Source organism: Suncus etruscus, chromosome 5, assembly GCF_024139225.1.
Source record: "Suncus etruscus isolate mSunEtr1 chromosome 5, mSunEtr1.pri.cur, whole genome shotgun sequence".
Classification (NCBI taxonomy): Eukaryota; Metazoa; Chordata; class Mammalia; order Eulipotyphla; family Soricidae; genus Suncus; species Suncus etruscus.
This window is the reverse complement of record NC_064852.1, coordinates 10,143,113-10,169,325: the sequence shown is the minus strand read 5'-3', so window position 1 is coordinate 10,169,325 and position 26,213 is coordinate 10,143,113. Positions and strand designations below refer to the sequence as shown.

Below are 26,213 nucleotides of genomic sequence, written 5' to 3'. Positions count from 1 at the left end.
CCCACACAGTCTCCACCACCAGCTGCAAGCCATCCTTGTCTTTTCTTCCCTGGAAGACACCCATGGTCTGTGTGATGGCTCCCAACCAGCCAGTAGTTGCATTCCAGGGTTCCTGGGTCTTCCAAGGCAGCCTGCAGGCTCTGGAGGAAAGCCTATCCTTTGGCAAGACTTGTAGGGGCACTGCCATTGCTGCTGCTGATGTCAAAGACAATAAGGAGGAGGTGGAGGAGGAAGATGAAAAGGAGAAGGAGGTTCATGGCAGTGCACAGGTCCTGCCACCTTCTCACTCCTGGAAAATCCACAGGTCGACCTCCATGAAGCTCTTATCATTTACTTTTACTTATTTTTCTTTTTTGGGTTTGGGCCACACCCAGTGATGCTCAGAGGTTACTCCTGGCTTTTTACTCAAGAATTTTACTTGGTGGAGCTTACAGAATGATACGGAATGCTGGGGATGAAACCAGGATTGTTTATATGCAAGGCAAACATCCTAACTCCTGGACTTTGGGCCTCCTGGTCATTTTCTCCACACTTGATCTACTCAAGACTTTGGGGCTGAGAAGAGTTTTGTCATGAAAGAGAAAACCACTGTGATTGCCCATGGGTTTCCATTGTTGTTGGACTGTGGATCCATTGATGAAGGGTCTCTGGAGCACCTCGCTTAATGCCTGGACTGGAACAGGGGAGGCCTGTGTGTTTCTATTCCCCAGACCAGTGTAACCCCACAACAAGATAAGAGGGGAAAATCAAACCCTGGTTCCTTTCTCCCTGGAACTGGACACTGCCAAGCTGGCATACAGGCTGGGACTCTCTCCCAGAGCCAGTTAAGAACTTTATATAGGATACTAGTATGCCATTTGGGCCTGAAGCTGAGATGTGAGGCTCCTCAGAGAAGGTTGCAGGCTTCCAGGGGGTAGGGGCCCAGGTGGGCCAAAGGGTTCTGCATTCTTGCTCCTGGCACTGGGCTTGTATTAGCTTCCCACATACTACCACTTGTGAAAGCTATTAAGATCTATACAGGTAGCACATACAATTTAATCAGCAATATAGTGACCAGTGCAAATAGGGTCAAGAGATTAACCTAGAAGAGAGTTAATATTTGGGAGATGTGGGAGGTTTTGAAGGCAGCTTCTCCTCATTTGGACTTTGGCTAGGTTTGGATTCTTCTTCTCTACTTTCTCTGGTAGGCTGCTGAGGTCACCTTGTATGGAAAAGCCTAGTCTGGAATCTGGGAGAGTGGGGAATCCAACCCTGCTGGCACCATGAGCTGCTGCTCATCTCCCTGCTGTTGGTTCCCCATTAGTGATCTCAATAAACTGCAGCAGGTTGGGGACCAAGGTCCTCTCACAAAGCACCTTTGGTAGAAGAAAGGTGATGGGCATCAGTCTTTAGATGGCGAATTCGTCACCACTGAGAAGGCACCCTTCCTTTCTTGGGACATGGAAAAATCTCTAGGGAGCCTAGCATGTACAGTTGAGAACAAGAGATGCAGATAGATGGACCAAAGGAATCTGAAGCCATTCAGAGGGGGGGCCATTTGCACCGATATTCCAGTGAAAGGCATAGCACATTCAGTCCAGCACAAGGAGGGTGTCATGGTGATAATCTTCCAGAGGGTCAGGTCACTCACTATTGTTGGGGTCTTTTTGGGTCCCTGTGTCCCTGTTTGGGTGCCAATTGTGAAATCACCCCAGGCACTTTAGTTCCAAGCCCAGGTGAACAGGTTTGAAGCAGGATTGCATGCAAATTAATTAACCAAGCCAGTCAGGAGAGCATCATGGAGTTGGGATGGTTTCTTGCCTTGTGGTCTCTCTTCATGCACCAAAACAAACCGAAATCTATTAACCAACCAGGAGGGGAAAGATTGAGTAAGATTTAGGTGAAGTTTTACAAATCAAAGGGACTTGGTGAAAAGAAAGAGGAAATTGGGGGAATGCCTTTATTTTGGGTAAAATCGGGGTATGAACTAACAATCATCCAACTTATATCTAGGGTTTGCTCACTACCTTGGAGCTATTTGTATTCTGTTTCAACATCCTTTCTTCAGGGTCGTGGCCCCACAGGCTCCTGACTTCAGAGCTGTTTCAAAGCATGGAACCAGGCACTAAGCAGACATGGATAATGTGAAGTAATGAATTCCTCCCACTCTGCTTTATTGTCATTGTTCCTCTTGTTTCTTACTCATATCCTTGGTTCCTGGCACATAGAAGGAGACATTTCCTATGTAATATTAGGTGAATGGCTGAGGAACCAACCATATATGATTGCATATCTGAGTATCCATACTTCAAGACTTCCCATTCAAACCACAAGTTGATTCTGAACTCAACAAGCCAGCATAGCAACTTGTGTTCATGAACTAACTATATTTAAATGTGACCCACTGGTGGTACTCAGCGTGACTGCGTTCAATACCTACTGGTAAATAGGCACCCCCTTTCCCTGTTCCCTTCCTTTTAACCCAGAGCTTTGTTCCACAGTGCCCATTCATTTCTCCATTTCAGCCCTGAGAGCAGACACAGGGCTTTGAGAGCCAAGTTCAGGGCAGGAGAGAGAGTACAGGGCTTACCATATCTGCCTTGCAGGAGACCAGCCAGAGTTTGACCCCTGGGTCATGACTTATGTCAGGTACCATTGGGAACAACCCCCAAGCACAGAGTCAGGAGTGCCTATTCCCTCTGCACTGTTAGGTGTGGCTCTGGTGCCAAAGGGCACAGCCTTCTGTTGGCTTACAGTGCCCTGTAGGAACCCACCTCCTGGTTCCTCTGATCTGAGGTTTGATTCTGCACTATCCTGCACACAGTTCTCCTGCCTCTCCTCAGATATCACCCAGCCAACTCCCTCACCTCTTCAGCTCTCTTCTTAAGGCACTACTCTTGTTACTTATTGAACAGTCATTATTGATTCCTGTATTGCACCCATGTTCCTATTATCCCCTATCTCAATGACCGCTCCCTAGAACAATGTCTGTTGCATAGAAAGCTCTAGAGAAAGCTTGTTCACAGAGCAAATGACTAGCTTCTTATTAAGTCTCTGCCTTCAGATCTAACTGTGGGCTTGGATATATCTACTGGGTGTTGGAAAGGCAGGATAAGTTCATGAGCCTTGAGTGTTTGAGACCCACTTGTTTCCTGTCATCATACATAGGCCCACAGGCTCTAGAATGTGCTTTTTGAAGCTTTGCTGCCTCCTGAAGGCTTGCCAAGCACCTTAGCTTCCATCTGCTGAGCTCAGCATCTTCCTGTACCAGTTGATCATTTAAAACAAAATTCTTATGTTCAAGCTAACATGCATCCATGTGTAGAAAACATATATTATGGAGTTATATGCATGTGTGTGAGTATAATGATCATTTTGCTTTGACACAGAGAGTTTAAAAATTAGAAGACATCTCAGCCTGCAGAACACAACCCTTCCTCTTGGATCACATCTCTCTTTTCTAAAGTTGGAGAGAAACCTAGAAACACTCAACTTTGGAGACTTGGAATCTCCCCCCCCCCCCCCACACACACACACTGAGGTTGTCCCACCCACAGTGCTTGTCACATAGTAGGCTTTTAAGAAATAATCTGTCGAATGACTGAAGGAATGATTATTTATGATGGATTGTTGGATGGTGCTCTCACTGCTAACAGAGTTCACCTTTCATTGGTGCCAACTCATTATTCCTTTTTCCTGAGAAGTCAGAAGGAGCAACCATATTGGCTGACTTATTTGCCCTGTGCCAGTCCTTGAGCAAGGTGCATAGAGACTTAGTAGGTGCCAGGGGTAAAGGGGGGTGTTATTTGCCCAAAAGGAGCATTCAGTTTGAGGGAGAGTTGGGGATTCTGGGGCTTATGGTCCTTATGCTACCGAGTTGGTGAATGTGTGATTGTTGGTGATGTGTTTGCAGAGGGAGAACAATGAACAGGGACAAATCAAATCTAGTGAGGGGAGGGAGGAGGAGTCCTGGAAGTCTCCAGAGAGTAAGAAGCAATTGTTGAGTTGCAGTGGGGGAGGGAAAAGGCAGCCTTCTAATTAAACCACCAGGGAAACGAGCTGCTGGGCTTGGGCTTGACCAACGAGGCGCCATCTTGGAGATGTGCCCTCTAGTGCAAAGTGGGGAGCCCCTCTGCCTCCCCCATGTTCGCGGTGGCACCTCAGCTTCCTGAGCCTGTGGCTTTCTTATCACAGAAAGGTATTTCATTCTTCGAGATCAGGCAGCCAGGACCCGACGAGCTGTTTTTCTCCATGGTGCAAGCATGACAAATCATTAATTTTTGATTGATTTGCTTAGAATTATGGGCGCCCCAGCATTCTTTCCGCCGCTGAACAGCTGTATAACAAATGAATATATCAGTGTGCACAATAGATTGGAGATCTAAGAGAAGCAATTACATTGGCCACCCTCCCCCAACCCCCAACCTTCCCGGGCAATGAAGGGAGGAAATTTTTACCAGAAATTCCTCAAGTGGCTTAAAAAAAAAAAAAAAAAAAAGCCTTTTTATAATTGAATTAAATCTTTATCTCTTCATCTCTTGCTGCAGATTTCCAAACACACACCAGTTCTCCACATACTTGGGTTCCATCCAGGAGGAATCTTTCATAATAAAATTTCAACTTACAAATTAAAACTAAAATGAAAAAAAGAAAAAGCAAATTCTGCCCCTCTTTTTTTTTTTTTCTTTTTCTTTTCTTTTCCTTTTTCTTTTTTTCTGGTGGCTGCTATTCCTTTAAGATTTTGGAACGGCACCAGTGCACTAAATGTGACCTCCATAACTTTTAAATTAAGAATTTATGCTGGCTTGAAATTTATGAAATATTTCAGCATGAAAGAAAGCCTTTTTCCCTCAGGAAAATTGAGCAATAAATCACAGCACTGTGGATTTACTGCCCTAGAGCCAGCGAGAGATAGGATTTTTTTTTTTTTGCTTCATTCTGAAAAAAAAAAAAAAAATGTAATCATATAAGACAGCTTAGCTGCCATCCTCCCACTCTCTAGAATTTTTAATTTCAGCTGTTTCTGCTTGGATTTATTTCCAATATTCCTGCTCGGCTTTTCAATTTCCTCAGTTATTAAATTTTAATTCAGTGCATTAGCATTTAAATTAAAAAAGGGTTTATTTTATCGAAATCGTTGGCCAGCCCCCATCCCCTAGCACACGAATTGCCTGTTTCTGCCATTTGCACAAAATGTGAAATGCAGCTAATGTCTTACAACTTACATTTGCACAAATTTAGAAATAAAATTTCTGGGTTTGGAATAATATTTTCTTTCCAAGAAAATCCTTAATAAGAGAATGGAAAAGTACAACTTAACATTCACGTGGGAGGGGGAGAAGAGGGCTGAATGAGACCAAAAATAGCCGTGCAAGATCCTTGGGAGAAACTGGGGTATTAGGCATGACTGGGGAACGAAGAACAGGCACTGTTCTGGGGATCTGAAGGAATTGGCCCCCACTCACATAACAGTGGGAAGGAAAGGTTTTTATGGGGCTGCAATTCTTTACCATCTTTTGTTTGCCATGGAGGGATTTGGGTACAGTTGTGCCAGTTCTGTAGAGGGACAGATGGAAGGGGGGCACATGATCTAACTGAATTCTTGTCTCTCCTATCCCCATTTTGACTGAGACTCTTGAATCCCTGGAAAGAACTGTTCCGAGGTTCATTCTCTAGCCCCAACCCAGACAGAGTTGCAATTGGAAACAGCACCCACAAAGAGTTTGTGACTTACCAGCACCAGGAGTGTCTGTCTCCACTACTTTTCTTCCAAGAGTTCCACATACTGCCTTGGTCTGAGTCTTGACCTCCATCACCGTATTCAGTGTCACACAGAGTATAGGGGTCACAGTCTTCTGGATAATCCCAGCTCCTTCATCTGCCATGTCACCTTCCATAGGTCTCTCCATAGCTCTGGGCCTCAGTTTCCTGGACCCAAATGAATAGTGTGACCTTTAGATCTATTTATCTTCACTCTTATCCCTTTAGTGATATTCAGACTAAGTTACTTTTTTTTTTTTTTTTTTTTTGGAGTCTGGGGGCAAACCCAGTGGTACTCAGGACTTACTTCTGGTTCTGTGCTTAAGGGATCATTCCTGATGGTGGTGCCCATGATGCCATGTGGTACCAAGAATCAGACCAGAGTTGACTGTATGCATGACAGATGCCCTGTCCACACTACTGTCTCATGGGCCTCTAAATATGTGACTTTACAAAAGTCATATATGCCAGTACCAAGAGTAGACCCAAGGAGTCCCATTTGATCAAAATGCAGATGATGAAACTGAGGCTTTGCATTGCCTGCCCTGGGTTTGATCCCTGATTTCCCATATAGTCACCTGAGCACTGTCAGGTGTGCAACCCTCCAAAAAAAAACCCAATTCAAAATGGCAGCCCTAGGACCTGAAATCAAGACTTCAGACCAGCTGTCCCATGAACTTCCACATTAATGGGGGAGAATATAGTAGTTAAAGCCAGCCTGGCATGCTGCTAGTATCTACCACAGAGAGTAAGCATCCTTAGCACCATGGATTTCAGCCTGACTGGGTGAGTAAGCACTGTCTGAGCACTGTCTCTTCTGGTCACACTGGATCCAGCTGGGCTCTGCATTTGATCAATATGTACAGTAATATTACACACACAACTTTGGACATCTCACTGGAGCTTAGTGCCCAGCAGATACCCAAGGTATATCAGTTACCCAGGTCTACCCATCAAAGAACATTTCTCTCTTCTCTTCAGTGATTCGGATTCCCCAGCACTGCCATCAGGGTCTTTGCAATAGGCCTTGCTTGGTCAACCGTTAGAATACTTTTATTACACTTGCATTGGTGGAAAACAAACTGAGTATTACTAACAGTGATACGAAACGCCCAGCTCATGAATCTTCTAAAAGGGAAACAAGTGAAGAGGATGAGGTGTGCCTCCCCCAAATACCATTATTTACTTTCAGAGGACTGTTTTTTTTCCTACAGAGAAGTCCTATGTTCACTGCACTGGTGCTGGCCAGCCTCAGGTGGAATGGGGAAAGAAAAGGATGAAAAAGATGAAATCTAAAATATGCACCAAGTGTTGGTAACAAATGCCCAGAGTCAAGTCTGAAAAGCAAGCGATGGTTTGGGATTTTGCAATGATTTCTTCATTCTCAGGGGAAGAATTCTCTCTCTCTCTCATATTATTTCTGTGGCTTAGCTGTGTGAATGTTCAAACAACTTCATCCCGCTCGCTTTGTGCACAGGATTGGAGGAACATGGGCTGTGATGGGTTCTGTTATTTGCTCCCAGAGAAATGATCCACCAATGACTTTCTGTTTCCTGGTTTCTTCCACTGAAACACTCCACCTCCAAAATATTCCCATTAGTCTGCCCTCCGAGGCCTCATGTTTCAACTTCTTCATCTATCCTTAACCTTCCCATTTGATTCTAGTAATCAAGGAGGACTGGCAGACCACTCTTTTCCCTGATGGGTACTTTTGGATATTGGTAATAGGTTAAATATTCTAACACTGAGGATCTTTGGCTTGAGAGAGACTAGCTTGGAATTTTTCACTGTGAGATTTGGGGTAAGCAAGGTCAATCATCTGCCCCTCTGTCTCACCCACAAAATGGAGATAGCGTGTGTCTGGAGACACCAGTTGAGAAGATGACATGAGAGACATTGAATGTCCATTTACTGGTGCCTGCTGGGCAGTTTGCAGGGTTGCAGAAAGAGTCTGGTATATCATAGATGCCCAGTTTGAGGACTGGCTGTGAGGCAGAGGGTATGTGGAAAACCTGTCACATTAGCTCTACATGACTGACTGACCCTGTGCAACTGGGTGCTGCTCTGAAAAGCTGAGATCAGGCCCTATTGGGGCACAATTTCTTCCTTTTTTATTTATTGACAATATGACCGTCCTCAGGTTTTTTCCTGAGACAGCTCCTGAGAGATGGTAATTGAGAATTTCAGTGGTTTTGCTGTTGGTTAGAGGTTCACAGACTTCTTGACTTACTGAACTCTTTTCAGAAATAAAAGAAACCCAAGTTACTCAGGGCCAGAGAGAGAGTACTGGGGTTGGTTAAGATGCTGGCATTTTAATTCTGACCATAAATGTGATATTTGGATGTTTATATAAATGAAAAGAAAATTCTAGATTATTTTTATATTTAGAAAGCCATACTTTTTCAATTATTTCCTTAGTAAAACATGATGTACAAAGTTTTTGATAGTTGAGTTTTATATTTCAACACCAGTGTCATTTTCTATTACCAGTGCTTCCGTAGTCCATCATCTTCCCCACCATGACAGGCACATTACAAAGTTTGGTGACTACATCTTTGGATCTGGTGTTTTTAGTATTGTTGAGTCTGTGGTTTAGATTTATAACTTCCACATCACCAATAGAATGGAGGTCCTGTCCCATTCCCCTATTACTTTCCTTTCTCTTCTTCTTCCTTCCTACCTTGAGCAAGGAAACGTTCTTTTAAACAAAATAGATTGGCATAAGTGACTGTTGATAATAATTTATAGTGGGACGAATTAGGCAAATAAACCTGTAAGAAAACAGGTTATTTTTATGTGTCTTTCTGTTTTCAATGAAATCAATCTATCTTAACATACGTTTTTGGGGGGTAGTGTTGGATGGGAAAATCCTATTGTACTCAGGACATACTTCTGGTTCTGTACTCAGGGATCACTCCTGGCAGGCTTGGGGGAATCATAGGTGGATACTGGGGATCTAAACAGGATCAACTGTGTGCAAGTGCCTTAATCCCTGTACTATTTTTCCAGTTCAGGGTAACTTTTATTTTGTGTTTTGTTTTGTTTTATTTTGTAAGTGAAATAAGCCAAGAAGTCTGGGGCCTCTGTCTGGCCTTAAGGGGTCACTTTTGAGCAGAGACTGGAGTAGGCCATGAACACTTCAAACTGTAACCCCTCCCAGCCAAAAATAAAATAAAGAAAAAAGAAGAAAAAATATTCAACGTCCCCCAATTATACCTGCATCTACTAACCCCCATCTATTTCATTGCCTCCCCTAGAGTTGGTACTGGCCATTTGGGGGGAAAGACTGCCTTAATTGCTTCTTTGGACCACAGTCATCCCATGATATGAAGCTTGCCACCAAGAGTGGTGAGTTCAGTTAGAGAAATAACTACACTAACAACTATCATGACAATGGTAGTGAGTGAGAGAAATAGAATGCTTGTCTAGAATACAGGCAAGGGCTGGGGGGAGGAGGGAGTTGGGGAACATTGATGGTGGGAAGGTTGTACTGGTGAAGGGGGGTGTTCTTTTTTATAACTAAAACCCAACCACAAACATGTTTGTAATCATGGTGCTTAAATAAAGATTTGGGGGGGGGTAGGGCTACACCCGGTGACACTCAGGGGTTACTCCTGGCTATGCACTCAGAAATCACTCCTGGCTTGGGGGGCCAGATGAGACACTGGAGGATCAAACTGCAGTCCATCCTAGGTCAGCCCCATGCAAGGCAAACGCCCTACCTCAGCGCCATCGCTCCTGCCCTTTAAATAAAGATATTAAAAAAAATAAAATAAAATAAAAAAATATTGGAAAAGCTCAAAAACCAGAGGATTCCTGGATGACAGAACTGGCAGAACTCCTGACAGAAAAAAATGCCCTGATCTGCTTCTTCCTCCCGCATGGAGGGGGGGGGAAGCTGGCCCCATAAACTTCATAGAGTTACAGAGAGCTTGGGGCCCAGCCCTGGAGGTTTCCAAATATAGCTCCCCCTTATGCTTGCATTACCTTTCTAAGACTGGCAGCGTTCTGAATTTGGAAACGCATGTATGCCACAGTTGGGAATCGACACTATTCTCGCTCTGATTCCTGTTATTGTAAATGTTATGACAAAGGGAGGGAAGGCATTTTCCACGGGTGGTGACAGTGGGGGGAAGTGGGGCCAGGCAGCGTCCCCTTTCTTCATACAACCTCTGCAGAGAGGTCCTCTCAGCAATGACCTGGGAATCAGGACCCTGGGGGACATGTCCCTTTCCTCATAAGAGGTTGAGGCTCTTCCTTCTGCTTGAACCAGAATTTTAGAGGTTTTAAAATTTTCATTGGGTCAACCATATCTACCGCAACCCCTCACCGGATAAAAGACATTAACAATTGACGTATTCAAGTCTCCCCCCTGTTTCTCTTGCTCTCTGGGTTGGAGGACAGAATATTTTAACCTAACAAGATTTCCCCACGTCTGGTTGGTAGGAATGAAACTGCAGCTACTGTTTTATTGGAAATCCCAGCTGAAAATAAAAATGGTGCAATTCAATCTCAGATTATGCCAATTCCTTACTTATGCTGAGGCCCCTGGCTCTGATTACTGGGTCTGTGCTGGCACTGGGTCTCAGCTGCATTTCAAGGTCAGGTTGATGGGAGGGAGTGTGCCCCTGACTCCCACTTACTGCTGGGGCTGGCCTGCAGGGGTTGAGAGGGGTGCTGTGCCTCCCTCTGCCTCTAGGCAGCTGTAGAACCTGGGGGAGGGGGTGCCAGGGGGGTTAGCAATGTGCAGTCCTGTCTCCCTACTTGGCTGATGGAGGCATTTTGGTTTCTTTTACAGGCTGACGGAGCCAGTACAGCTGGAAGGAAAAGCACTGCGAGCAGGTACCCATCCCCTACTATCTTCAGCTAGGATCAAGGGTCCAGGCCAGCTCCCTCTGCTGGCAAGTGCTTGTCCTTTCTGGCCTGTTGGAGGGTGTGGGTGGCACTCTTGGGTTTGTTGGCTTTTTCTGTGGGAGAACCCAAAGAGAATTAATTCAATTCTGAACTGGATTCTGAGAAGTTAGGACTAGATGGAAAGTTCTGGGTGGGCAGCACACCTGACTGACACACTGCAAACTCAGTGGTACAGTCTTATCCCTGTCCCTGTCCGTACTGCCTTGGCAGGGATAGTCTGATGTAGGCCCATGATATGGAGGCCTATGACAGCTTAGGACAGGCATAGAATAGTAGCTTTTTCATCTGCTAGAGCAGGCCCAAGGCACTAAATGGCCATTATTGGGGCCACTGGGAGCTCTGAGTTGAGTCTTATCAGGTCCAGTTGCCATCCAAAGAGAGGAATGCCAAGATCGATTAGTGATGCCTCGTCTGGAGTAGTGGGGGGTTACTTTGTCACCTATTTGCTGTCACTCACTCTTCTAAATCATGCCTTGACTCAGTAATGGAGTTTATGTCATGACCATGGGCCCTGACTTCCCACCAGTAAGAGCCACCTAGAAACCAAGGGTCATGTATACCTCACAAAGCATAGAGTACCATTTCCATAACACTTACAAGTCAGAATCAAAGCATATTGTGTAAGGGATTGTGTGTGTGTGTGTGTGTGTGTGTGTGTGTGTGTTTAGATCAAACCCAATGATGCTCAGGAATAACTTCTAGCTCTGTGATCATATTGTGTAAGGGATTGTGTGTGATCGGGGGCCCAGATGGGATGCCAGGCATTGAACCTAGCAAGCTACTGGAAAGGCAGATTATCTACCCACTGTACTGTATCACTATATCACTCCAGCTCTGTGCTAAAATTTAAGCTGAAGATTTTGTTTTGTTTTGTTTTGTTTTGTTTTTGGGTCACACCAGCAGTGCTCAGGGGTTACTCCTGGCTCTATGTTCAGAAATCGCTCCTGGCAGCCTCAGGGACCATATGGGATGCCAGGATTCGAACTACCATCCTTCTGCATGCAAGGCAAACACTCTACCTCCATGCTATCTCTCCGGCCCCTAAACTGAAGATTTAATTGACAAAAATCTTTATAATCATCCAATGGAGTAAATACTCTATTTTGGGGAGTAGGGGGAAGCACAGAGACTCTGTTAAGGGCTCACTTTCATTTTGGTGCTGGGAATATCATGCATACAGGGACCAAGCCCTGACTATTGATATATTTATATATATATATATATATATATATATATATATATATATATATGACATGCATTAGCCCTATGAGCTATCTCTGAGGCCCTAGAAGGAATTTATCTTTTAAATCCAAATTTTCAGTTGAGGAATGAAGGGTACAGGATACTTTTAGGACTCAGACGGCCTGTGGAAAGGTGATCAGCAGAGCTACCAGGTTTGCTTGGAGCTGTTTCTATGACGTTCAAGCTTCATGCCCTCTGACTTCTCTGTGAGAGAATTGAGTCACAATTCTGAAGAGATTGGGTCACAGAAGTTAGAGGGTCAGACCACAGGTGGGAGGTTATCCCTAAGAGGGGAACTCAAGTAGCTTGTCTGCAAGTTTGTATTGAATCTGTGATAAAAGTTGAGCTTTTCGGGCCCGGAGAGATAGTACAGCGGTGTTTGCCTTGCAAGCAGCTGATCCAGGACCAAATGTGGTTGGTTCGAATCCCGGTGTCCCATATGGTCCCCCGTGCCTGCCAGGAGCTATTTCTGAGCAGATAGCCAGGAGTAACCCCTGAGCACTGCCAGGTGTGGCTCAAAAAACCAAAAAAAAAAAAAAAAAAAAGTTGAGCTTTTCCAGGGAAAAAGCCACTTGTCATTAAGATACAGTGACCCTAGTGTCCAGTCATCGACAGGAGGTCACATCACACCTCCAGAGTATGTGTATCAGCCCTGTCAGTCACTTCAGGGGCACCTGACCATGGCCTTGGACTCCTATGGCCAAGTAGACTCCAAGACTCTTGAAGTACTCGGTACCACTGAGACTTGAATGGCCATTTCATACCAAGGCTCAGGATCTGTAAAATCTGACCGTGGCTAGGTTTCCCTGATCAATGGTGACCTTCAAAACTTTTGACCTCCTGCCATGGGGCTCCTTTCCAATGGGACCCGAGAACACTCAGTGATTTCCCATGGTTCTGCTTCATAGCAGAGCTTTCCCTTGGACTTGGAAAACCTCATTTTGTTACTTCCCCCTAAGGCCCTCTGGCTAACCCCCAAAAGCAACAGCGTGGGCTGCTGAGGAATTAGTGTTAAATTGAGGGGGACAAGGAAAGGTGGTATTTTGATTTTTAAGAAACCACCAAATGTGGTTTGGTTTACTTCCCTGTAACCTAAACTGGGCCCTTTTTATAAGACCAGTGATCCCAGTACTCGAGGTTAAGCTGCTGTGACGTGCAGGTTTCTAATCACGGAACCTTTCAATCTAAGGGGGGAGGGCACTCTGGGACCTCAACTAGGAAAAGTCTTGAGGAAATACATTTTTATAATCAAGGAAGGGTGGCAGTGGACACTTGTAACAATAAAGTTTATTTGGGGGGCACACCCGGTAACATTCAGGGGTTACTCCTGGTTATGCACTCAGAAATTCGCTCCTGGCTTGGGGGACCATATGGGACACCAGGGACTGAATCTGCATCTGCCCTGGATCAGCCGCATGCAAGGCAAACTCCCTACCGCTGCACCATCACTCCGGCCTCTTTAGTAGTTTTCAGAACCGGAAGATGTAATAATAAGGATCCAAGCTTCTCATTTGAGAGAGAAGGAGACAAGGGATAGAAAGTTAAAAGCCGGGCCAGATAAATAGTACAGTGGGTAGCGTGTTTGCCTTGTACACAGCCAAAGTTCCATCTACACAATCCAACACGGTCTCCTAAGCCTGCCGGAAGTAATTCCTGAGTGCAGAACCAGAAGTGATCTTTGAATACCACCAGATGTGACCAGAAGGGGCCGGGATCAGAGAGATAGCATGGAGGTAAGGCATTTGCCTTGCATGCAGAGGGTTGGTGATTTGAATCCCGGCATCCCATAGGGTCCCTTGAGCCTGCCAGGAGCGATTTCTGAGCGGAAAGACAGGAGTAACTCCTAAATGCTGCTGGTGTGACCCAAAAACCAAAAATAAACAAACAAACAAACAAATTAAGGGCCTTGTTTTGTTCATTGTTGCTAATCCGTGGTCTAGATGTCAAACAGAAAGATGGAACTGGGGATAAGACTCATTCACTCATTCACTCTTCCACTTCAACCCCACACCCTTACTGGGTATCTTCTAAGTGCTGAGCCTGATGTTGATGTTAGAAACATACCATTGCAAAGCAGCCAGACGTCCCTGACTGTTAAGAGCAGAAACTGATGTTTCTGGGCATGGATGAGCAGTAAATAGTAGTGTGTGTGTGTGTGTGTGTTTGTGTGTTTGTGTGTGTGTGTGTGTGTGTGTGTGTATTATGTTTATAGTTCATCCAGGCAAATGCAAAGGCCCGGGGAGCTTGTGTATTCCTGGGCAGTGGTGGGGTTACCAGCTGGAGACCATTGTGGCAGAGTAGGATGTTGGAGGTTAATTTTCATCTCTGACCTTTACCTGTTTAGGATGAGGAAGGGGACCTTGGAGTAGAGGAGTGGCCTGATCTCCCCCCCCCCCCCATCACAGCCACACGATGCGTGACTGATGTTTCTTTTCATTTGATCTTATGGTATAGCAGAAAAACGTTCTCCTGTGTCTCTTGGCGCATACTCTACCTGTGACGTAGGAGCTTGTCATTTTCATAGTTTAAACTTTTCTCGTGTTTGTCCAGAGAGTCCTGGGTCGGTACAGGTGTGGGAGAAGCTGAACATGTATTGCTCCTTCTACCCCATGCTGTGCTTTAATCATTTTCTTTTTGGTTTTTGAGACATACCCAGCTGTGCTCAAGATGTGCTCCTTGCTCTGTGCTCAGGGATCACTCCTGGCAGTTTTGGGGGACCATATAGGGTGCCAGGCCAGCTAAATGCAAGGCAGATATCCTACCCACTGTACAGTCACTCTAGTCCCGCTTTTGCTTTTTGGGTAATCAGGTCACACCCAAATGTACTCAGAAGTTTGTTCCTGTCTCTGTGTTCAGGGATCACTCCTGGAGATACTGAAGAAACTCACTCTGTGCCAGAGATTGAGTCAGAATTTGCCATGCACATGACAAGTGCCCTAACCCCTGTACTATTTCTATAGCTTGAGTCTCAGAAGCAATACGAGGAAAGGGAGGTTCGAGAAGGTGCTAAATGTTGATATCAGGCCATGCTCCCCAGTACTCATGCTCCCCGTGAGAGCCATTTGTATCTTGTGTGTGTCTGAGGGAAGGGATGAATCAGGGCAACATCACCCTCTCATTCCTGTGAGCAGAGCTGGCTATGCATTATCCCCCTGGTCTGCTGTCAGAAGGGCTCAGGACAGGGAAGGGAGGAGGTCAGATGTCATGGTCAGGAACAGATAGGAGAGATGGCAGCCAGACAGCACTGAGCACCAATCATCAACATGGGCAGGATGTTGGGGACACATAATCCTGTTGGGAGCCTTCTTTGCCTTTAACTCCATGGAGAAAGTAGTTGGAGGAGTTGGAGAGCAGCATAATTTAGAGGGACAGTCTCTTTTTCATAAACTGGGCCCCAAATAATGATGGAGGCATCAGAGTCTGTTCATTCTTGGTTTCTGGCTCCTGCATGAAGAAATTAGGCATGGCCTGACTCTTCCGGGGTGTGTCACCTATCCCGTGGGTACCACTGGAAACTTCTTCCTCTCTGTCTTCCTGTTAAGAGTATTGAGCTGGGTGAGAATTCTCTATGACATCCCATCAAAGAGGAGGTGGCATATGGCGGGGCTGTGGATACCCTTGCTGCTGCTCACAGTCTAAGTCACATTGGTCCTCAAACTATGGCCCGCGGGCCACATATCGTATTTGTATCTGTTTTGTTTCTTCATTGCAAAATAAGATATACGCAGTGTGCATAAGAATTCGTTCATAAGTTTTGTTTTTACTAGAGTCAGACCCTCCAATGGTCTGAGAGACAGTTAACTGGCCCCCTGTTTAAAAAGTTTGAGGACCCCTGGTCTAAGATATGCCCAGCTTGGGCCAGAGTGATAGCACAGTGGTAGGGCATTTGCCTTGCATGTGCCTGACCCAGGACAGATGCGGGTTTGATCCTAGGCATCCCCTGAGCCTGCCAGGAGCAATTTCTGATCACAGAGCCAGGAGTAATCCCTGAGCGCTGTCGGGTGCAACCCAAAAGCAAAACAAACAAACAAAAAAAAAGATATGCCCAGGTCAAGGCCTTTGGAAGGTGAATAAGGCCTTGTATGTTGACCACACTGTCCACAGCGATGGGTTCCAGAGATTCTTCTACCCTTTTCTACTTCCATGATCATCTGGAAGGAAGTCCTCAAAATCACCCAGAGAGCTCAGCCCTGCTACCTTGTTGGCACTGGTGACTTTGGCACCATTGCCCAGTTCTCCCACGTTTCTCCACTCTAGTTTAAATTGACCAGGAATGAACTCTTCTTATCTAAATCTTTGTGTTTCATCTTGCCTGAGCTGCACCGTAACCCAGCGTTGTGGCTGACTGACACCATACATTGAAAGGAATTAAGTGCCTGGGAATTATCTCCGACTAATGACATATTTATGCTTTGTAGGTTATTTTGAATTTCTCGGCTGTTAAGAGTTGTTTAATAGGTTAATAGTTTTAATCTATTAATCTAATCTTTTCGACTTGACTATTTATTAAAATAGATCACTGTCTCATGACAGAGTGGAAGCACGGATCATTCTGAGGGGGTGCTGGCATGGAGATTGGAAATGAGAGGAAGAGGAAAAGAGTGAACAGAGACCCAGACCTCCTGGGGTGGGTGGTCTGGGGATGTGGTAATACTTTCAGGTACAAAGGGCAGGGAGGAAGGGGTACACGTTTTCTGTTAGTTCACTTAAAGAGGGTAGTTTTTGGAGGGGAATGGACACTGAGTGATTTTTTTTTTCTGAAAAGATGGAGCATGCCAAATAAGTTTAAGATTAGGGGCCAGAGTGATAGCACAGTGGTTAGGGTAGTTTGCCTTATACATGACCAACCCGGGTTCTATCCCCAGCATTTTATATGGTTCCCCAAGCAGGCCAAGAGTGATTTCTGAAATATGTAATCTCGAACATACCTTTCATCTTCCACGTGTTCCTAAAGCCCCTCACTGAACCTGAAAAGGCCAGAGACATGTTGTCTTTGCTCCAGTTCCCCATCCAACACAGTGCTCATGTGAAGGTCTAACTCCTTGCACAAGCACTGGGTAAGCCCCAGGGAAGCAGGTGTTGGTTCTGCTCAGGCATGTGCAGTAGGTCTTTGGAACAGCTGGCGCGAGATGGAGGGAGGGGTTGAGATAGGGCTGAAGAGTCAGGTGGTGGGGTATCTGCACCCTGTTCCACTTTCACGCTGGCTTGCTTGCACACTTGCAAATTGCTTGCTTGCATTCTTGCTTACACTTTGGATTGCTTTGATACTACTTTCACTTTGCCTGTTGGTACAATGGATGGCTTGCACATTGGCCTTTTGCAAGCCTCTAGCTTGTACACTGGCTGGCCTGCATGCTTGCATGTTGCTTGTTTTCATGCTGCTTGCTTGCACTCTTTTGTTTTGTTTTGTTTCGTTTTGGGCCATACCTGGTGACGCTCAGGGGTTACTCCTGACTATGTGCTCAGAAATTGATCCTGGCTTGGGGAACCATATGGGATGCCAGGGGATCGAACCACAGTTCATCCTAGGTTAGTTGAGTGCAAGCAAATGTCTTACTGCTGCACCACTGCTCCAGCCTCTTGCATGCACTCTTACTGACAGTCTCAATTGCTTTCATACTGCTTGTTTACCCACTGGCTTGCATGCACATTCTCTCACATACTGAATGTCTTATACACTTACTCATTTGCACACTGGCCTCCTCTACAAGCATTGTGGTTGGCCTGCTTGCACTCTTGCTTGCACGCTGACCCCTTGTACACTGGTCTACCCAGTGTACAAAAGATCTGCTTCTTCTCTTTTGGTCTGTGCCACGGAGCAGTGCCCTGGCCTGCTGAGATGTGCAACCACCAACCAGGCACCTTACCACAGCAGAGGTTCCTGAGGTCAGGCATGGGGAGAGTCTGGAAATTCTGGGATAATTTCTCCTTAATATTCTCTTTCTGTGTGTCACAATTCCCAGCTCTCTTCCAAAGATACTGCTAGGGGATTTAGAGGGCCCCCTCCCAGGCAGTCCAGTGGGGGATCTCTTCTCAGGATGCCCAACGTGGTTGCATTGCAGTCTTCTCCAATTAAAGTCACAGTCTTCATGGGTCCTGGGCATGAGAACATAGGCATAACTTTCATTGCAGAAATGGGAATGCTGCCACTTACTCTGCTATAGGAGAAAAGAAGCCCAAATATAAAAACAGATATACATTTTATAATTTTGTATAATATATAAATCATGCATTCTATATTATTAAGCACCTCTACTCTATGCATATATAGAGCATTTTCACTCTATAATACGTACCTGACCATAAGTTTTAGATGCTTTCCTCTCCTACACTCAGGCTTCGGCTCCAGGCGGCACTCGCTCCGTAAGATGCACCTTTTGGAGGAAAAAGTGCATCTTATGGTACGAAAAATATGGCAAGTGATATAAGTCAGATGTTCCATAACATATATGTTCTATATAACATGTAGGTTATATGTATGTTATAAAACATATGTATTTTCTTATTTAATAATAATGCACCCCTACCTCTATATTTACTCCAAGAAAACAAAAGCCATATGTGTCCACACAGGAGAAACTACCTTTATTCATCTTGTTCTCCTCTCTAGACAAGCATATTCTCCTGGGATACTGTTATGGAACCTTCTAGATCCTGTAGGCCTTTGAGAACCTTGTATGTCTTGTAGATCTCTGAGAACCAGCGCCAGAATGGATAGCACTTTCAGAAAAGACAGACAGAGGTGGAGACCCCCACTTGCTCTGACTTTGCTCCCCAAGTTTCAGCATGCAATACCACCAGTGACCACAGTGACACTTGGCTACTTAGGGAGACATATCCCTTTCGGGTCTGACTTCAGGATTTTATGTTGAAGTGTGACTTGGGTTAAATATAAAATTCATAGCATATCTTGAGCAACTATTTTGTAGTTATCTATATATAAATCTATTTTCCAGCGACACAAATAGAATAGATTATGGAGTGTCAGCATGTAGATAGATTCCGAAGGCTTTTTCACTAATATACCTAATGATTCGTGCTGAGAATATCCAAGGGCTTCACTGTACATTTAAATGGATATAATTAAAATAATGAGCTCTATTTTAAAAATGATATATGAAAAAAATTTAAAGAAGTTAGAAGGAGCCGCACTCCTAATTCAAAGTGATATAAGTACTCGTGCAATTGTTATTAGGCCACCTAATTAAATGCAAAGCATCCGAGAAAAGCAGCATCTGGGCTTGTAAATCGAAAGCGCGACGCTGGGGGGGATGAGAAGTGGCTTGTGGCCCAGGGCTGGAAGAACCAGGACATCCCATTAAAAGGAGTGAAGTGGAGGTGGGGGTGGGGGGTGTCACATCCATGGGTGAGGGGGCTGCTTTCATGGCTTCTTCCTTCTGTGGACATGAGAAGTTGGTCTGATCTCCCAGCTTTTGTGTTGCCCAGCACAATCTTGGAATTATGGCAGGGGTTTTGGGGGGAAGACCTGGGGGGGGGGCGACCCAGGAACAAAGTGGCTTCTTGGCAAGAAGCCACTGCCCTTCCATTCCCAATGTCAGGAGACTTTTTTTTTTTTTTTTTTTTTGGTTTTTGGGTCACATCCGGTGACACTCAGGGGTTACTCCCCACAGTCTGAGCACACCCAGACCCTCTGGCCCAGAACTTACATTTCTTCAGAATCCTCTGTGCATTAAAGGTTAGGAAGCGTGGCCTCCTACAGCCAGGGCTGCCTTATGGATCTGTCATTACTTCAATTATTTATTTTCCCCCTTTTGGGGAGAGAGGATATCCACAAGCAGTGCTAAGGGGTCACTCCCAGTCATCATGGCCCAGATTAGTGCTAAGTCCCAGGTTGTGGGGACTGCTCAGTTACTGGTGCTGGGGTCAGGCAGATCCAGCCCAGCATGTCTGCAAGATCTAGGGCAATATTTCTCAAATAGTGGGGCATACCCCTCAGGGGGGCGCAAGGCTCCAGAAAGGGGGGGGCACGTTTGACCTCAGCAAACACTGTCATAACAAGCTAAGCCCCATGTTTATGTCTCTGTATGTGTCTGGAGCTAAGAGTTGCTGTGTCCTGCTTCAAACCCTACTTCGAAAAGCTATGCATTGCAAAACGTGCTCATTGCAGCCATTCATCCAGACATCACCTCTGATTAAAAAATCAGCTCAAATTATTTTATATATTTTTGTTTTGCAGGTTAAAGTTTTTTTTTAAATAAAGATACTATTTACAGTCGCGTGGGGGGGCACGAAAAATGTTTTCTTCTTCCTAGGGGGACATGACAGAGAATAGTTGAGAAGCTCTGATCTAGGGTAACCCCCAGAGATGCTCCTGGTCCACACAAAGATTCACACATATTACATGCCACACATCTGCCCCACCCCTGTGTGCACCCCAGCTTTCCTGCCTACAACATAGAAGGGAGTGTTGATTATTAAACTTGGTCATCCCAGTTCTTCCAAGGAGCTCTCAGGGAGTGATATGAACTTCTAAGTGAGGCTTCTGTGAGACTCTCAGGCAGGGTTGGGGAGGCTTGGACACCCCCACACCTCAAGCACATTCTTTTTTTTTTTTTTCCCCCAGGGAGCGCTTGAAGAGAAGCCAGAAGAGCACCAAGGTGGAGGGGCCGGAGCCCGCCGTGACTGAGGCCTCCCTGAGTGCCGAGCAGGGGACCATGACAGAGGTGAAGGTGAAGACGGAGCTGCCAGATGACTACATCCAGGAGGTGATCTGGCAGGGTGAGGCCAAGGAGGAGAATAAGGCTGTGAGCAAGGATGGCACCGGGGACGTGCCTGCCGAGATCTGTGTGGTCATCGGGGGTGTGCGCAACCAGCAGACCCTGGGTGAGTGGCCAAGGGGGGATACGAGGTGAGGTGGGATCAGAGGAACTGTGGGGATGTGGGGGGAATCCTTGGGTGTTTCCCTGGCTCTGACATTGGGAGTCTCCTCTGCCCAACAAGGATAGGTCAAGTTTCTTTGGATTTGCTTTGCTCATCTGAGGTTCTAGTACTGAGTGTCTTCATTGCTTGTGGCAAAACAATCCTCAGTCTTAAAGACTTCAGTATCTAACAGGGGTCCTCAAACTTTTTAAACAGGGGGGGCCGGGCGGTGGCGCTGGAGGTAAGGTGCCTGCCTTACCTGCGCTAGCCTAGGAGACAGACCGCGGTTCGATCCCCCGGCGTCCCATATGGTCCCCCAAGCCAGGAGCGACTTCTGAGCGCATAGCCAGGAGTAACCCCTGCGCGTTACCGGGTGTGGCCCAAAAACCAAAAAAAAAAAAAAAAAAAACTTTTTAAACAGGGGGCCAGTTCACTGTTCCTCAGACCATTGGAGGGTCTATAGTAAAAACAAAACTTATGAACGAATTCTTATGCACACTGCATATATCTTATTTTGCAATGAAGAAAAAAAACAGATACAAATGCAATATGTGGCCCACGGGCCATAGTTTGAGGACCACTGATAGAACTTTCTGCAGGGACAAAGAAGAGTTCACACCATGGGGGGATTCTCAGGTGTGTCAAGCTTGGCCATATCCCCTGCTACTGATGCCTAATGGTAGACGGCAGCTACTAAGGAAGCCCAAAGCAGCCATGATTTGGGTTGTTGTCAGAGGGAAAGCACAGTTTGGATGGCCACCTGCTCTGGGCAGTTTTCTGCTGTGGCCAGAAGAAAGTGACAGGATGGGATCCGCAAGGTCCCGCACCTTTTTCTGCTCCATCTCTGAGAAATTTTCTACCTCCTCAAATTCCCAGCATGAATCAGAGGCAGGTGTGACAGCCTCAGATTCTTCCAGAGGTTTCAGAGCTGATCCAGAAAGACAAGTGCTGGGGTCCCTGTTCAGATGCTGAACCTACAACCTCAGGGCCACTCTTCAGAGGCTATTGAGAATGACTCATGGAGAGATGGGATTAGGTTGGCCAGAGCTCAGTAAAAGACAGGGGCCAGGGGCAAATGTTTGGAGGGCACTCTTCCAGCTTTATGACCAAGCTGACTTTTGGGGTCTGCCAGACAACATAGTCGGGTGTGGCAAAGTCCTTCCTCAGGTCCCATTTGGCCACCTCTGGCCTGTGAAGGGAATCCAGGTTCCCTCAGCCAGCCTTGAGCCTGACCCTGTCTGGTCCCAGATCTGCTTTCTCTTCCCAGATGCCCTCCTGTCTTTCTGTTCTCTGGATGTTCTTAGAAACATGGTGTCTTTCCAGTTCTGCTAATGTTCTTGGGCCACCTGGGTCCCCTGCACCTGCTCTCAAGGTGTGTGCCAGGTGCCTATGTCTGCTCCCTCCAGTTAAGCCTCAGGACTTGGCAATGTCTCTACACATGTCTCTGGCTCCTTTTCCTTCTGGGTCGTTGCTGAATGTGGTCCCCTTTAGGCACTGTAACCTTAGCTTCTCCTTGCCCTCAGCCACTTTCCACTCTGGCCATCAGAGGCTGTGGCCAAAAAGAAAAAGGAAAAAAAAAATCCCTGAACATGTTTTCCTCACTTACAAACATGGGGTTCCCTGTTGGGTCTAAAGGCGAGGCCATACAATCCAATTTTTTCACCGTCGGAGCCTTCCTGCCTCCTTTTCTGTTTTTCTGACTACTGCTTCCTTCTTTGTTTTTTATTTTTGTTTTGTTTTGGGGCCACGCCATGTTTATGGGTTACTCCTGGTTCTGCACTCAGAAATTGCTCCTGGCAGGCTTGGAGACCTATATGGGATTCAATTCAAATCCTCTATAGGGAATGGAACCTAAGTCTGCCTTGGGTTGGCTGCATGCAATGCAAACACCCTACAGCTCTCTTTTTATCAGTGCTGTCTGCTCTCCTGCACCATTACCTGTGCTTTGCTTGTGTGAGTCCCTCTCTGTAAACTGCCTCTGCCTATTTCCACACACTCAAATTCCACTGTTCCTTCAAGGTCAAAGTCAGTGCCAATTCTTCTCAGAAATCTCCCTTGATTTCTTATGGTCAGCAGTAGTTTCTTTTCTCCCATGCCCCTCACTCGAGTCATTCCCCATAATCTGGTTGAGAAAAAAAGGGATCCATAAGGGCCCCAATCTCTTCTAAACAAACTTGCCTATGCCCTACTTTTAGGCAGCACTATTTGCCTTGGGGCTCTCTCTGTCCTAAGGTGGGTAAGTTATGTCATTGTGTCCCTTAAAGTATAGATCTTGGGAGCTCAAAACTCAAAGATTTTATGACGACTTAATCAGCCCACAGACCTTGTTGGGGGCTCTGCCCTGCTCCAGTGTCGAGTCCAAAGCAGCCATGCTATCATTTGGGTTGTTGTCAGAAGGAAAGCATAATTTGAGCAGGTCCCTTCCTCCTTCCCTCCCTTCCTTCTGAAGCCAGAGTGAGAGATACCAGTTTTGTGCTCACTCATTGATCAGAAAATGTTGGGACCACAGAGATAGTACAGTGGGTAGGGCATTTAAACCTTGCATGTGGCTGACCCAAGTTCAAGGTCCAGCATCCGATATGGTCCCAAGACCCACCAGGAGTAATCCCTGAGTGCAGAGCCAAGGAGAGTAATCCTTGAGCACTGCTGGGTGTGGCCCCAAAACAAAAACAACAAACAAACAAGTCATATAGCCATTCCCAGCTTCTCACATGACCCGAGGGATGACCCATATTTGTTAAAGGGCCTGAATGGCATGGAGGAGAGTGTTCATTATAAGAAAAATGGGAGGGCAAAAGGGATAATAGGTGACCTCCCCCTGTAGCTCCTTAAGGAACTACTCTGTGCATTTGCTGCTTAACTCTTGTAGCATAAGTTTTTGCTCCCTTGGATGAGTGTTTTAAGACTCAGTAGCTTTACCAAGAGAGGGCCACTGATGGGGGCTGAATGTGAGTCTTGAATGGAGCCAGCAGAACAGACACACCTTGAGCAGCCATGCCAGGAACTTGGTGGGCATCTGCTCCCCAATCAGATGCTCATGCTATAAGGGCCCCATGGCCTCCAGGCTGTTTTTCAGACATTCATGCTAGTTTCCAGCTTAACTGCTGGCCCTCCACAGGGTTCCGGATCACCAAAGGCCTTGGTGTCCTCTGCTTATCTATGAGGCCTGGCTCCTTCATGGGGTTGGCTATGGCTCTGTAAGAGCAGAATGTTGTGTGAGGAGAACCAGTTTGTCTTCTCATATGGGAAGTGGATGCAGGTTCCAAGCCTTGAGCTGCTGTACCTAGGGCAAGCTGCCAGCCTCTGTCTATGCCTCCATCCTCACAGTTGCAAAGCCATGGGGTTATGTGAGGATTCAGTGGGATAATGTAGGTGTGCAACATTCTGCTTGGTTAAGGAGGGGCTATTATTAGCATCTGTACTTGTATTAATAGTATCAAGTATCTCTTCAAGGAGAAGGAGTAGTGATTTCTTCTCTTTACCCATGTCTAAGAAATTAGCCAATATGATGGAGGGGAGAAGGGCTGGGGGGAGGTGGGAATATGGGAGAGTGAAAAGTTGATGTTTAAGATTTGAGTTTGGGGGCCCAGAGAGATAGCACAGCAGCGTTTGCCTTGCAAGCAGCCGATCTAGGACCAAAGATGGTTGGTTCAAATCCCGGTGTCCCATATGGTCCCCCGTGCCAGCCAGGAGCTATTTCTGAGCAGACAGCCAGGAGTAACCCCCGAGCACCGCCGGGTGTGGCCCAAAAACAAAAACAAAAACAAAGATTTGAGTTTGGGATTGAAGAAATAGTACCAGGGTTAAGATGCATGCCTTACATGTAGCTGACTCTGGTTCAATCTTTGGCATTACATATGGTTCCCTGAGCCTCCCTTAGAATGATGCCTGAGTACAAACCCAAGAATAAGCCCTGAACACCAGCAGATGTGACTCAAAAACCAATAATAAAGAAAACCTGGACTCAGTTCTTACCTGGACATCAGATAGCATAATCTCCACTTGCTGGAACCACTTCTAGGACAGCCTTCCTGGAATTCATAATCTCCCAGTATCATGTGACATTTCTGAAAATGTGACATTGCAAGTCCTGGTGAAACAGGGAACAGGATGACAGTATCATGGTGCCCCTTGGGGCTCTAATATTTTAGAGTCTGCACACCCTGCCACTTGCTGCCATAATGGTTCCTCCAGCATAACCTCATCACTGTCCTCCTTCAGGATCTTTTCTGCCAAGGGTTAGAAGCCAGAATCTGGCATGAACTCAGCAGCAGAAGAGGAAAGTCTTGAAAAAAAAAAAAAAGAAAGAAAGAAAATTGTGGTTAAAATGGAACCTTTGAAATCATCTCATCTAAGATGGTAAACAGATGGTCAACTGGGGTTGGTCCCAGTTATTGCTTCCAGCCATTGTAATCCTTTGTGGTGAAGGTTCCAGAGAGTGACTTAATCAGTTATTGATGTCTGCCATGGGTATAGCATGGAGCTACATGTGCTCTAAACTCCTAGAGCCCTTCATTTCTTTTTATTTGGGTGGGGACCTCTCAAACAGTGCTCAGGAGACATGGTATTTACTCTGGTGATGCTCAATCAGGTTATGGGTTTAGCAGGAGAGAAGGCTCAAAGGTGTGGTTTTCTGCAGTCCTCCTGTCCTGGGATCAACCAGGGTCCCCCCGGATGCACATGAGGGCTTCACCTTGTGGTAGTGACTGGGATTGTATGTGACGTAAGGAGCCGAACCAGAGTGGGCTACATGCCAGGTTGTACCCTACTCCTGTATTATCTCCTGGCTCCTGACACCCTCATTTTAGGGCAGTGCAAACATTTTAAGGTGGAATGGAAGAGAGCTACCATGGATCCCACAACTCAGTGACACTCGCCTCTGCTTGCTGGGGCTGTAGGAGACTGTGTCACCTTTTAGCACCATCTCTAGGGCAAAATCTGGGAAGCTGATATGGGCTCTTTTATTTTGATGCTGGAAGCATCCTCTGAAAGCTCATTTGGGTTCCGTTTCTGGGGAGATAATGGGATCCAAGTGCACATCCACTGGAGCAATTGGGTAGGAAGGCTCAAGGCAGTAGGTTGGGGGCAGCCTCAGCAGAAGGAGGAACATTGGGCTGTAGGCACTGTTGAAGAATCTTCTGTATTCGTGTGTGTGTGTGTGTGTGTGTGTGTGTGTGTGTGTGTGTGTGTGTGTGTGTGTGTGTGTGTGCGCGCGCGCGCATGTGTGCAGGATAGAGATCCTAATCTGATGGGAGACTGGCCTGCCAGCCAACAGGGAGAGCCCAGAGTTGTTGAGGGGTGTAACGGGATAGGGAATGGGGGACACGCTCCATCCAGCTGACACAGCTGGGCCAGGAGCCATCTGACACGGCCACAGGGATTTGGGCCTGTGACAAAGCCGGGTGGCAGCAGTGCCAGGTCCTGCTTCCTGGTGCCAG

The 26,213-nt window shown here is 46.2% G+C and overlaps 1 protein-coding gene across 1 annotated transcript in view; it reads left to right on the top strand.

The window, feature by feature from the left end:
- ZNF618 (zinc finger protein 618) overlaps positions 1-26,213 on the top strand; it is a 182,620-nt gene that overhangs the window by 100,051 nt on the left and 56,356 nt on the right. The window contains exons 2-3 of the mRNA XM_049774133.1: positions 10,538-10,581; positions 20,480-20,739. Of these exons, the coding sequence (XP_049630090.1) occupies positions 10,538-10,581; positions 20,480-20,739 (304 nt within the window). The remainder of the gene's footprint in view (positions 1-10,537; positions 10,582-20,479; positions 20,740-26,213) is intronic.